The following is a 14,723-nucleotide window of genomic DNA, read 5'->3' on the forward strand; positions in this document are numbered from 1 at the left end:
GTGTGGTGAGATACGTGCGCGATATAAATCCTCGTAAATAAATAAATAAATTAATTAATTCAAGTGCATTGCAAAATCATAGTCGGGACACAGTCATTTTTACCCAGTCTTAAAAAGTAGTACATTTTAACTCATTACTCTAAAATACTAAAGTTAAATAGTCTGCTTATGTCTTATTATGAACACTTGAGAATGTTTTACACTGTTACCTGGCTCAACACTGTCACTTCACAAAATACACAAGTCAACATTGACACTTGGTCAAACATACATTTATTTAAACTGCTCACATGTATGCAAATTATTTTCAAACGGCCAAAGCTCATACACTCATGTACACATCCAAGTTTAAATAATAAAATTCCACATTCAATATCATAATGCAACTCCAGCTCATATTCTTTCACACAGAAATGTAAGGATGAAACAAACAACAAGTCGCGTAAGGCGAAAATACAATATTTAGTCAAGTAGCTGTCGAACTCACAGAATGAAACTAAACGCAATGCCATTTTTCAGCAAGACCGTATACTCGTAGCATCGTCGGTCCACCGCTCATGGCAAAGGCAGTGAAATTGACAAGAAGAGCGGGGTAGTAGTTGCGCTAAGAAGGATAGCACGCGTTTCTGTACCTCTCTTTGTTTTAACTTTCTGAGCGTGTTTTTAATCCAAACATATCATATCTATATGTTTTTGGAATCAGGAACCGACAAGGAATAAGATGAAAGTGTTTTTAAATTGATTTCGACAATTTAATTTTGATAATAATTTTTATATATTTAATTTTCAGAGCTTGTTTTTAATCCAAATATAACATATTTATATGTTTTTGGAATCAGAAAATAATGGAGAATAAGATGAACGTAAATTGGGATCGTTGTATAAATTTTTATTTTTTTTTACAATTTTCAGATTTTTAATGACCAAAGTCATTAATTAATTTTTAAGCCACCAAGCTGAAATGCAATACCGAAGTCCGGGCTTCGTCGAAGATTACTTGACCAAAATTTCAACCAATTTGGTTGAAAAATGAGGGCGTGACAGTGCCGCCTCAACTTTCACGAAAAGCCGGATATGACGTCATCAAAGACATTTATCAAAAAAATGAAAAGAACGTTCGGAGATTTTATACCCAGGAACTCTCATGTCAAATTTCATAAAGATCTGTCCAGTAGTTTAATCTGAATCGCTCTACACACACACACGCACAGACACGCACATACACCACGACCCTCGTCTCGATTCCCCCCTCGATGTTAAAACATTAAGTCATAACTTGACTAAATGTAAAAAGCAGCCAACCAAGACTCCTGAATGCATCCAAATTAAAGGCACACTCCTTCCGATGATAACCGTTTGGGTCACCATCTCAGATCTAGCCAGGCTTTTACATAGGATAAGACCACACTCTTTCCGATGATAACCGTTTGGGTCACCATCTCAGATCTAGCCAGGCTTTTACATAGGATAAGACCACACTCTTTCCGATGATAACCGTTTGGGTCACCATCTCAGATCTAGCCAGGCTTTTACATAGGATAAGACCACACTCCTTCCTAGGATAACCGTTTGGGTCACCATCTCAGATCTGAACAGGCTTTTACATAGGATAAGACCACACTCCTTCCTAGGATAACCGTTTGGGTCACCATCTCAGATCTGAACAGGCTTTTACATAGGATAAGACCACACTCCTTCCCAGGATAACCGTTTGGGTCACCATCTCAGATCTGAACAGGCTTTTACATAGGGTAAGACCACACTCCTTCCTAGGATAACCGTTTGGGTCACCATCTCAGATCTGAACAGGCTTTTACATAGGATAAGACCACACTCCTTCCTAGGATAACTGTTTGGGTCACCATCTCAGATCTGAACAGGATTTTACATAGGATAAGACCACACTCCTTCCTAGGATAACCGTTTGGGTCACCATCTCAGATCTGAACAGGATTTTACATAGGATAAGACCACCCCTCCTCTTTGACACGTACCAAGTATCAACACTGACTATTTGCTCTGCTCGCTGAATTGGATTTTTCTTAACAACTGGCAGATATCCTGGTGACTCACAAATTCACCAAAAACGTCCAACCGTGCACAGTGAGCACCCAGGCTGTTAAATTTTGGTATGTGACCAAGTGAAGGGATGGTCTTGTCCTATGTAACGTGTAAAAGCCTGGCTAGATCTGAAATGGTGCCAAAAAAAGTTTAAATAATATAATCTGCTATCACTATCATAAAAATGCAACTACAATTCTCACAGGGGCAACGTTAAGCATTGTATTTTCCAAGCTCACAATCCAGTACCCTTATTGAGTTATAGTTGATACAGGTATTTTTTATCAATGCAAAGAATGACTGGTGACATAAATTGACGGAATGAGCTCCAAAAGTGATCATTATTTGTGGCTATGGTTGAAGAAAAGGTATATCGGTCGATATATGTATTTGTCTCCCTTTCCTTGTCACTCTACTTAATCTCAAACTGGCCACCAGACGTTTTCCTTCTAAACCCAATGTAAAAAAACCGCATCTGTACAGGTCATTCTATAACTTGCATGGCAATAAAGTTAAAAAACAAAGGATTACTGTACTCACCGAAACAAAGACGACACAAGACGATTACGAATTTTCGCTTCTGGAAGCTTCATCAGGAAAAGAACACAAAAGACAACAAAAAGCAGACGCAACACGGAACGAACAGGGTTTGAAAGAAAATGGCAATGCAAATGACTGTTTATGCTTATAAAAGAGCAAGTTATGCAAACCCGTAGAATGTAGCAGAAATACGTCCCTGAATATACAACTCTTAAGTTCAAGACAACCTTCACAAATTCCCACGCAGAAATTTAAGGGCGAAAAATTTGTCAGGCCTCATAATGCACAAGTCAATCATTTCAAGGCCTCTGACAGCAGAAACTCAGGAGAGTCTTGTTGTCAGTTGAGTTTTGAGAGTCCGTTGTCTTGTCATAGATTAAGATATATATAGGCATCCATACCATTTTTGGCTCACGTAAGTGTAGCCTATGCGATGATAAACTTTGTCTGTCTGTGCGTGCGTGCGTGCGTGCGTGCGTGTGTGTGTGATAGAAACTTTAACATTTCCGAGTCTATGGATAAAGCTCGCATAAGAAGATTACGTCTCGGTCAAAAGTGTTTGACGTGTGTGATAGAAACTATTTGAAGACGTCACATTATGACGTAAGAGGGTTAGACGTCACGCAAAGGAATTACTGAAAGTCTCGGTCATTGTTATTGTGAGCGGGCCGAGACTAATTGGCAGATCCAGGGTCTCGCTTTCTTGCACAGTTTCACCTATGCTTACTGTGTGTGTGTGTGTGTGTGTGTGTGTGTGTGTGTGTGTGTGTGTGTGTGTGTGTGTGTGTGTGTGTGTGTGTGTGTATGTGGGACGGAGTGATTGAGTTTGTGTTACTGTTTGTCGATTTCTTACGTAAGCCTTGAAGGTTTCGCCTCTTGTTGTTCATTGGTTGGTTTGTTGTACATGTATTTCATATCCTTTTCATTTACTCTTACTATTATCCAAATGCTGGAAAATTCGGGTCGCTTCCGCCCAGTGGAAAGCTAGCAGCAACAAAGTGTCGCACTACCCAGGTGTGTGCGTTTGATGTAATCAGCCACCTGCACTTATTGCAGAATGAACAAGGTCTCTTAGTGCCACGGGGGTATCCATTTACATGTACACTTATCTTTGAATCTCAAACTGACTTGTGATGTAAATGAATCTGCAGTGGACGCCATATCATGTGCTTATAACGCATGGACCCTGCACACAAGTTTTCTGTTTCTCCCAGTGAGAACATTGCCTCAATGTTTTTCAGCTAACACTGTCTTGCACGTCAATGTATCACTGTTTTTCAGCTCTTGAGGATTTTCGCTTTTTCCAATATCTGAGTTGAAAGGCACCTGGCAACCTCCTGAACTTAAAAAGCTTTTCAGTTAACACTGTCTTGCACGTCAATGTACCTCTGTTTTTCAGCTCTTAAACACGTGGCAACCTCCTGAAGTTGAGGTGTATTCTCTGCAGACTCAGTCATCCAGCTCCAGTCTATACTTGGGGTAGACGTCTCTCGTCCGCACACCTTGCAAAGTGGCTGAAAAAGGGGTACAGGTTATATTGTAAGAAATCCAAAACAGATGTACTGTTAATGTTTCAAAATCTGAAATTAAAGGCACAGTAAGCCTCTCGTAAACCATCACAGAGCTCCCCGAGCGTCTACATATAGTACAAGCATACTTCCATTTGAACGCTCACCGAACGGGAACATCCTGGCTGCTTTCTGTCGAGCGTGAGAAATTTTCAAAGAATTTATTTTCGTGGACTTGGTCCTCAACAACAATGGCGCCTCGTTTTGGTGCTGGACGGCTGTTATGAATACCGAAATTCACGCCCGGACAGTAAGCCTCCCGTAAACCATCACAGATTCTGTCAGGCTTTTACACACAGGACAAACACCCTTCCATTTGAACGCTCACCAAACTGACGGGAACATCCTAGGTGCCCTACGTAAAGAGCGAGCAATTTTTAAAGAATTAATTTTGCAGATTGTCTCGAACACTTTTTGGACCCATCCTGAACTGAGGTCAAACATGAGTTACTTCCCTTCGGGTCTCATTCTATCGATGTAAACTGGCGATAGCCGTGAATCGATGATTATCAAAATGTTTTTGGACCGTGGTGCGTTTTTGCGCTAGACCTAACTTTTAAAATCTAAATAATAAATTGACAGCTTGTTACAAACATTCTTTAATCATAAAAGAATTCTTTTTTCATCAAGACAAGATCAGTACAATTCAAAGTTGTGAAAGTTTGAAAAAAGAAAAGCCCGGAAGCAGGGTCACGCAAGGGTCGTAGCAGACGACGATTTATCAGTGCATATCGCCGTTCCTCTCAACAGTCAAAAGCCATCGCTAGAGTTCTTGTGAACCACAGCCGTTTGTTTTGTGCATAAAAACGTGCTATTGTAAATAAGCTCACATCGAGTCGCTTTCAAATGACTAACTGACGACTACATTGTGAAAAAGGGAAACTAGATCACACGGGTTCACGATGGCTCAGGGGTAAGATAAACCACGCAAAAATAAATTCTTTGAAAATTGTTCGCTCTTTACGGAGGGCACCTAGGATGTTCTCAATCGGTGAGTGTTTAAATGAAAGGGTGTTAGTACTGTGTGTAAAAGCCTGACCGTATCTGTGATGGTTTACGGGAGGCTTACTGTGCCTTTAAAGAACAGGAAAGGCTAGTTTTATGGAATGCACAGCAGTAAAAATATTTATGGGAGAAATAGAACTTTTTTCATAAAAGAAATAAAATACTCAGCCAAAAGGATTGAAAACTTTAACTGGACTGAATGGAAAGAACTGAAATTAAAAGGAATGGATCCTTTTGACTCTCACCATCTTGAGTTTGAATTCAATTTCAATGCGTACTCATACGAGTTCTTTTATTTATCTCTGATTTATGTCTGGCCTTTACAATCAATCAATCAATATGAGGCTTATATCGCGCGTATCCCGTGGGTACAGTTCTAAGCGCAGGGATTATTTATTTTTATTTATTTTTTTTTTAATGCAATTTATATCGCGCACATATTCAAGGCGCAGGGATTTATTTATGCCGTGTGAGATGGAATTTTTTTACACAGCACATCACGCATTCACATCGGCCAGCAGATCGCAGCCATTTCGGCGCATATCCTACTTTTCACGGCCTATTATTCCAAGTCACACGGGTATTTTGGTGGACATTTTTATCTATGCCAATACAATTTTGCCAGGAAAGACCCTTTTGTCAATCGTGGGATCTTTAACGTGCACACCCCAATGTAGTGTACACGAAGGGACCTCGGTTTTTCGTCTCATCCGAAAGACTAGCACTTGAACCCACCACCTAGATAAGGAAAGGGGGGAGAAAATTGCTAACGCCCTGACCCAGGGTCGAACTCGCAACCTCTCACTTTAGGCGCAAGTGCGTTAATACTCGGCCACCCGGTCCACATCAGGTCAACATGCCTGTGAATGTTTCGTTTTGCCTCATTAAATGTTCCATTAACTAACTTTTTCATATAATGACCCTCCCCCTTCCATGACCCCTGATTTACAACTCCCTCTCTTTCACGATACATGTACACTGTGTTCTCAGGCCTTGGTCTTCAGTCAATGACGCTTCTTTTTTTAATCCGACGCTGTTCTGACCCCTGATTTACAACTCCCTCTCTTTCACAATACATGTACACGCATCAGCACTGTGTTCTCAGGCCTTGGTCTTCAGTCAATGACACTTCTTTTTTTAATCCGACGCTGTTCTGACCCCTGATTTACAACTCCCTCTCTTCTATATATATATACGACTTGTGTCTGTGTGTGTGTGTGTCCGCGATGCACAGCCAAAGTTCTTGATGGATCTCTTTTAAATTTGGTGGCCATATTCAGGTAGACCCCGGACAGAACCTGGTCGATGAGATATTTCAACACGTGCTCTCAGCGCGCAACTCTTCCTTATCTTCTCCAGTGTTTTCAGCGTTTATCTCCCTTCCTTCGTGTGGCGTCAATCCATATTCCCGTTTCTATTTTTAGAAGGTCACTGTCGACAACGCTCAATCCATATTCCCGTTATACTATTTTTAGAAGGTCACTCTTCTCCAATGTTTTGCGTGTTTATCTCCCTTCCTTCGTGCGGTGCGCCGGCAAAGCCGGGTCCCCGGCACAGCCGGGTATTCGGCTCGACTTCTTCCCGGCGAAGCCGTACCCGGCGAAGTGGGTATTCATCTAGTTCACAATACATGTACACGCATGAGCATTGTGTTCTCAGGCCTTGGTCTTCAGTCAATGACGCTTCTTTTTTTAATCCGACGCTATTCTGACCCCTGGGCAATCGGCCGTCTCATAGCTTTGATGTGTAGGAGGTGTTCTGAACCCTGGGGAATCGGCCGTCTGATAGCTTTGATGTGTAGGAGGTCTTCTGACCCCTGGGCAATCAACCTTCTGATAGCTTTGATGTGTAGGTGTTCTGACCCCTGGGCAATCGACCGTCTGATAGCTTTGTTGTGTAGGTGTTCTGACAAACTTTGTGTGTTTGTGTAACCAGGGCATTTTGATCAATTATACATTTTTTTCCTTGTGTTCGTGGGCTGAAACTCCAACGTACACTCGTGTTTTTGCACGAGTGGATTTGTACCTGTATGACCATTTTTACCCCACCATTTAGGCAGCCATAATTATGCCGATTCCGGGGGAGGCATGCTGGGTATTTTCGTGTTTCTATAACCCACCGAACTCTGACATGGATTACAGGATCTTTTCCGTGCACACTTGGTCTCGTGCTTGCATATACACACGAAGGGGAATAAGGCACTAGCAGGTCTGCACATAAGTTGACCTGGGAGATCAGAAAAATCTCCACCTTAACCCACCAGACGCGGCTGAGATTCGAACACATGACCTACCGCTTTGGAGACCGGCTTCTTACCACCAAGCCATTGCGTCCGTCTTATCAATTATACATTATTTCAATCCAGGTTAAACTGATCTATTGCCCTCCGAGTCTGAAGAACACTGTGAGGGTTCAAACTTATTATGGTTATGACATACCTATATGCCCAAGAACCATCTGTGCTGTGTCCTTGATTTCATTGTACTCGTGCAGTTTGGTGATGTGTTCTGCAAGCTCCGATTCATCCAGCCCTCTGTTGAAACAACAAACAATATATAAACACAAAATCAGATTATCCCACAGTTGTTTTTTAAGCTGAGTCTGAGACTAAAACTAAAAGCATGTTTCCGATTTGTTCAAATCAATTCTGTAAATTGAAGAGAAGAAAGCAACATTGTATAAGAATGCAGACACAGACTAAGTCACTGACACACACAGTCAACTTCTTTTTAAGTCACTACACCCATGGGACCAATAAGAATTCAGGGATGACCAGTTCTGTCACTTTACAGATCTAAAACAAGAGAACAAAGTTATTGAGTTTTTCTTTATCAATGAATTTAAGCAGCCTGTTTTTAGCTGTTATTTGTCCTATTATGTGTGTTACAATGATTGCATTAACAAAATACAGCTTTTCACACTTTCACTGGTTATGCACCTCTGCAAAAAAAATATCCTTCCAGGTACAGATCAGATGTCAATATTCACCATTGTTGTTTTGTAAAGACGAAGCAACAAAATTCACATCAGCGCTACATTTCATCAGAAACTTGTCAAATTATTTTTGAAATGTAAACTGAAAGCATGAAAAAGTTTTGAGATGATAAAATAATGTCCTATTTGGTGTTCTCAAGATTGGTCTCTCCAACTTTAAAAATACCAAAAATCTGCCGAGAGACGATGTTTGGAAATTACTCTTGTCGGGATTTAAAGCAGTGTGGCAGAGTAAGAGCCCCCGACAAAGCGAGTCGAAGCAACTAGCATGCTGCTCGCCGGCTTTAACCTTCCATCGCAACAAACAAATAAGTCTGGTGTGTATGTTATGCAGCGTGCGCTTAATATGCTATTCTATTCTTTTGAAAATATAATTATCGGAGTTAACGATTCGTCGCAGCAATGATCACTGGCCAGCAGAAAACATGCTTAGACTGAGGCCATGTGGGTTTTGATTGAGGTCACGTTAGTTTAGAAAAACGCACCTGTTTAGCAATTATTGTCAGTGATTGGCAAGCAATCGACAGAGAATCGTTGCTTGGATTTTCGAAAGATAAGGGTAGCATATCCAGCACACACTGCATAACATACATATCAGTGTTAGTTGTCCGTCACGATGGCAGGTTTAAGCTGGTCAGCAGCACGCTAGTTGGCTTCATCTTGCTATGAAAAGCTTGCCTTGATTGCTCTTACTCTGCCACACCGCTTGAAAATCCTGACAGTTATTTTGGAACATCATGTATTGACAGAAAATATCTTGTGCCTGTTCATAGTTGATTGTACCCACACAGCTAGGAGCAAGTATGTGAATCCACCTGTGATGCAAGCAAATTAGTTTCAAGTGTTGCACCATATACTTACTCATCTTTGAGCTTATAAATCTGTTGCTCCACTTCTCTCAGCTGTTCCTCCAACTCAGCAACCTCCTTCTGCAGTCTGGTTGTGTCCATCATGTGTTGCTGTTGCTGACAGGTGTCTCCAACAGGACGCTATAGAAACAGAATTGTGTCCAGTGAAATACAATCAAACAATGACAATAACATTGATGGAAATGGACAACAGTATTGTACCAGTGACATGGTTTTGATGTCTGATTAAACAGTCAATGATGAGGCCACATCGCTTTGTGTCACTAAGAAGACAGTCCACTTTTTGAAAGTGTTGCACCAGACGAGCGCTAAATTTGCACTGTTCTCTCCTCTAGTTGCAAAGCCAAACTGCCAAACTCATGTTACGCTATAGTTTACTTCAACAGTATTGTTCTTGCCTTGGGTCTTCCGTCATTGAAGAATTTTTTTTTTATCTGACGCATTGTTTCAACCGGGGCAACCCCTGGTCTGTCGACTGTCTAATAGTTTTGACATGTAGAAAGTATTCTGGGAGAATTTTTTTTCTGTAGGCAGGTCATTTGTACCTACACATATTTTCAATCCTGGTCGAACTGACCTATTGACCTCTGAGTCTAGAAAGGACACTGTTTTAAATCTACGAATTAAATAAAACTCTCACTTAAAAATCTCTCTCTAAAAACCAACATCCACTGGTATGCAGGCTCGACAGATATATGAGCTGTCATGTTATGTCATGTCCGCAAAATATCCAGTGTCATTGACGCTACTCAATGTAGCCCTGCGGCCTCCAAATGTTATACGACCACTAAAACTGCAGCAATAAGGAAGCTGTCAGTAAAAAATAAAATACAGCGGAACCCCCACAAATCTGAGAAGACCTCCACAAATCTGAGAAAATCAGTTCTTAAACAGGAGGAGTATTAAAATGGGGGTAAATTTACAGATGTTATGAACAGAAAAATCAAGGTCTTCAACAGGAGGGAGTAATTTAAAATGGGGGTACATTTACAGATGTTTTGAACAGAAAAATCAGGTCATGAAAAGGCAGAAGTCTCAAAGGGGGGTTCCACTGTATCCCATTACTGTTTCTAAAAGAGGGGGGTGAGGAGTGGAATACCTGTGACACTGTTTGAGAATGTGCAGAGGATGATGTAACACAGACAGGGCTGCTAGCTGACCGACTCTCCTGACCACCTGCAGACCTGGCCAGTAAAGGGGACTTGAACCCCATGTGCACTGACCGACGCTTGGCCTGTCTGAAAGGAGTTAGTAAAATAGGAAAAATGTCAAAAATATGCTTTTAAAATCATAAACAACTGCCAGACAGGCGCGGTGGGCTAGTGGATAAGACATCGATCGGCCTCCTAATCGAAAGGTTGTGAGTTCAAATCTCAGACGCGGCAGCTTGGTGGGATAAGGGTGGAGATTTTTCCGATCTCCCAGGTCAACTTCTTCTTCTTCTGCGTTCGATGTTAATCTCCCAGGTCAACATATGTGCAGACCTGCTAGTGCCTTATTCCCCTTCATGTGTACAAGCAAGCACAAGACCAAGCGCGCACGGAAACGATCTTGTTACCCATGTCAGAGTTCGGAGGGTTACAGAAACAAGAAAATACCCAGCATGCTTCCTCTGAAAGCGGCGTATGACTGCGTGAATGGCGGGGTAAAAACGGTCATACGCTTAAAAACCCACTCGTGCAGTCATGAGTGAACATGGGAGATTCAGCCCATGAATGAAGAAGAAAATAAACAACTGTCACCAATAGTGATACAATGTACTGATGTTAAAAAAATATAAATATATATATATATATATAAAAAGAAGAAGCCGATGCCCTTGCAAGCTGGGAACATTCACAGCTCTTCTACTTCTAGATCTTGATGCATGCAGTAAATAGATTAATTTCACAAACACTGAGCTTGAAACCACAAATACCTATTAATGTGCATTGTAAAGATGAATGCACAATTAAGCACTCTTTCCTGACTGAACACTTTCTAGGCCAACAGCCTGTACATTTCACAAATAGTGAAAACAAACAAACAAACACACACACCCTCTCTCGGATCCCTCTGACATAGCTCTTTCTCACTAGCGAGGCCGGAGGTGTGCACGAGTTTCGTCCCTTTGGTTCGGTAAGTTCCGGTTAAGATAGAGGCGGCAGTCGAGCGCATGAACGTGAAAGAATTGAAAGATTTTCTTCGGAAACATGGCCAACTTGTCAGTGGAAAAAAAGAAGAATTAGTGCGCAGAGCAAGAGGCACGTTTCAGCTGCGAAAAGATGGCAAGGATGCTATCGATAATGCTGTGGAAACAAATGATTCAAGTTAGCATTTGACAGACCACTTCGACTGTCAGTGTCACGAACTTGTAGCCTATGTGTTAAATGTTATCAATAATTATTGAGCACACGCGGAATTTGTGCGTGAATCAGTGAGTCCTTTTGATGCTTGGTAGTCATGCATTTATTGTTGTTAACTGGATGTGCGTGTTGTCTAAGGCTAATGTCAGACGGAGCTCGCAAAACACGAAACAAAAGCCGAACAAAAGCAAAACACACAAAAGCACCATGTTTTGCTTTTGTTCGGCTTTTGTTTCGTGTTTTGCGAGCTCCATCTGACATTAGCCTAAGAGCAGTTTCACATTACCAGTTCATGGCTCTTTAATGTTACTTCAGTTGTTTTTCTTTACATTGCGGTTTACCAACTTTGTTAAACTGCTATTGTTTGTATGTGTTTTAGATAAATAAAACCCAAACTGTATCAACTGCGTCTGTTGAAGTGTGTGTGATTATCTGTAAAACAAGTCATTAATCAAGCTTCAGATTCATCATGTCTTTATTCTTTGAATACATATATACTTATATAATACACTGCATTGTCGTTCCTCGGCAAATATTTCAGCCAACTGTGAATAAAAAACAAAATGTAATCACACACAGGTAATAAATATTTTTCCCTTAAAAACATAAAAAGCATAGATACACACCACACAAACCCTATTTATAATTTCATGTACATAATCCCACGTTACAAAATAGTGCACTCCTTACAACACACGCTCACACCTGGTTGGTTTGCGTTCAACTTCTCAGACATATTCAAGCATGAAAATTCTCTGTATTTTCCGTATTTTTGAAAAAAATAAACTGTATTTTTGTTATTTTCCGTATTTTTCCTTTTTAAAAAAAAATTTTTTTTAATTTTTTTTTTTTTTTTTTTTTTCCTAGTCATAGTTATAGTAAAATAGTTTTGGGGCCATGTTTGAATCCAATTTTAAGGCTCAGATAGCCCCAGATTGCACCAAATTGCACCCTTGAATAAAAAATTTCCGGGGGGGCATGCCCCCGGACCTCCCTAGAAGTCTTGGCGCTTTGCGCCTGCGAAAACTTGGCGCTACGCGCCTGCGAAACTTGGCGCTACGCGCCTGCGAAACTTGGCGCTACGCGCCTTCGAATTTTGTTTTCAGTATTTTTTTTTCAGTTTTCATGCCTGATATTTTAACTGGATACAAAAATTTGGAGTACAAACCAGCATCAGTTTTCATGCATACTAGATTTATAATTTCTGTCTTCCATGCATTGGGAATGTAAGCATCAATGAGTGACATACACAGAGTCAATGACTGAGATTTATAGTGACACTAGAGACTACAGTCATACTGAGACACGGCAGTCCTTCTTACAGCTCATGTGCCTGTTACTGTTTCACACAGACAAGAGCAAAATGCACTAATGATTGAAGGAAGTATGTTGTACAACAACATTCTTTTACACTTTTATGTACATGAACAAATAATACCCATCTGATTAACTAGACGAGAAAGTCACTCTGTCAAGTTGCACAAAATCTTGTCATTTTCTAAACGCAGTGGCTACACTTACGCCGCCCGTAACTTTTCCCTTCTTTGCTTTGATTACGCCACAAAGCATTTCCCCGCCAGGGCCGCGCTCTACTTCCGGTTTGATCCGGTTTGGGCGGCCATTTTAAAGCGTGGGTCGAATGAGGACAGACGTGTTCAACAGTTCATTAGTAGTGGTTGTGCGTATCTACCCGTATGCAGGCCGGTTTATTTTAGTCATGGATAGGCGGACTTCACAGCGAAGCAGTTTTGACAGTAGGAAGTACGTTCGAGTCCGGCTTCGACAGGTTGCAAAGTTATCTTGGACTTTGAAACGAACGCGTTCGTCCAGCTCTACGTTCGGTCGTCACGAACCCTGCAGACGCTCTCCCACCTCCCTCTCTCTCTTTCTCTCTTCCTTTATGGTGATCCATCCATCTCTCTCTCTCCTACCCCCCCCCCCCCCCCCCCCCCCCCAAGTGTTCAAAGGATGCATTATTGCACAAATCGTTATACAAATGATAACGTACAGGTGAGTGGCCTACCCTTCAAAATGGTCACGGGCTACACAGTAGGCCTGCAGGCTACGACAGTAAAATGGCGTCATGCCGTAACTGCCGCATGTCCCTCAGTGTAGTGATATGTGGGATCACGCCGCGCCGTAATCAAAGTATGGCCGACTGACTCTATGACGTGGAAAAGGTGTAACCGTAGCCTCTAGTGAGCGTGTTACGATAGTAAAATGGCGTCATGTCGTAACTAGAGAATGTCCGGGTAGGATCACGCCGCGCCGTAATCAAAGTATGGCCGAGTGACTCTACGACTCGTGGAAAAGGTGTAACCGAAGCCTGCAGTGAGCGGGTTACGACAGTAAAATGACGTCATGCCGTAACTATAGAATTTCTGAGTCGAATTACGACTTGAAAAAGGCGTAACAGTAGCCTCTACCTTTTCTAAAAGAAAGAGTAACACGTAGGCGCTGCTCCCAAGCTCTTTTCAGTTGCTTGTTTGTTGGAAGTTTATGTAGCCTGACAACTCTTCCTTCAATAATTTTTCCACGATAGTTATGGCAAATGACACAGTACTGCTTTCCACCACCACACACTCTGAGCGAGCTTTCTTTCAGTGCAGACGCCATGATGTAGAAGATACCGGAACTAACCCAGCGTTTCTCCTTCGTTGAAGAGCATGGAAAGATAACTCGTACTTGACTAGAAGTGAGAAAGAGCTATACACACATTACTCCTTGCAAGTTATTTATGTATCTGACATCTCCTCACTCCATGTGTCCCCTTCCAACTTAATATGCAGAAACAGTAAACACTTTTGATAAAACTTGTTATGCTTATTTGAGGAGGTGGTGGTCTGGTCAGACTATCACAAGTCACTGTCTCTTTGTTCATTTACCCGCCATAGCCCACCATGCAGACACTCAGACAGTATCACACTATGACAGACAGTCAGGCAGTCAACTAGTTTTTATCCACAACGCTGAACAATGAGAAAGAACAACTAACAGGCGACACAGTTGGACTCTTACTCTTACAATCGTGCACTCACTCTAATTCGGTTGTACATTTCCTTCTGTCCATGGTGAGATAAATAGCGACCTGGCCTTTCTTGTCGTCTGCTTCGACAGCTGCCCGCAGCTTTCTAGACCCGCCTTTTCTGCGTCAAGGGAAGTCACGCGTGAAACTCTAAATAGGGTGACGTCCCTCAGAACCTAGAGCAGACGACGCAAAACGTAATTAGCCATTTCGTTCGTTGGTCAGTTTTCACCCTCAAACGGAAATCAAATCATTATGCGTATGTCTTTCAAAGACTAAAAAACTTGTTTTGAAATAAAACTGTATGCATGTGGGT

At 41.6% G+C, this 14,723-nt stretch overlaps 1 protein-coding gene across 1 annotated transcript; it reads right to left on the reverse strand.

The window, feature by feature from the left end:
• Positions 1–256: 256 nt before the first annotated feature.
• Positions 257–14,681, reverse strand: LOC138949174 (DNA repair protein SWI5 homolog). The gene is made up of 5 exons (XM_070320947.1): positions 14,421–14,681; positions 10,137–10,275; positions 9,030–9,157; positions 7,613–7,707; positions 257–4,115 (listed from the first exon to the last, which is right to left on the reverse strand). Exons 1-5 carry the CDS (start codon positions 14,450–14,452, stop codon positions 4,051–4,053), a joined length of 459 nt encoding a protein of 152 aa, XP_070177048.1. The 5' UTR covers positions 14,453–14,681; the 3' UTR covers positions 257–4,050.
• Between the last annotated feature and the right edge of the window lie 42 nt (positions 14,682–14,723).

The sequence above is a fragment of the Littorina saxatilis genome, linkage group LG15, assembly GCF_037325665.1.
Source record: "Littorina saxatilis isolate snail1 linkage group LG15, US_GU_Lsax_2.0, whole genome shotgun sequence".
NCBI classification, from domain to species: Eukaryota; Metazoa; Mollusca; class Gastropoda; order Littorinimorpha; family Littorinidae; genus Littorina; species Littorina saxatilis.

Coding starts and splice junctions, on each gene's coding strand:
- LOC138949174 (XM_070320947.1), bottom strand. CDS start 14,452: ATGGACAGAAGGAAATGTACAACCGAATTAGA. Junction 9,158..10,136: donor ATTCTCAAACAGTGTCACAG/GTATTCCACTCC, acceptor CTGTTTCTATAG/CGTCCTGTTGGAGACACCTG. Junction 4,116..7,612: donor GATGGTTCTTGGGCATATAG/GTATGTCATAAC, acceptor CCCCTTTTTCAG/CCACTTTGCAAGGTGTGCGG.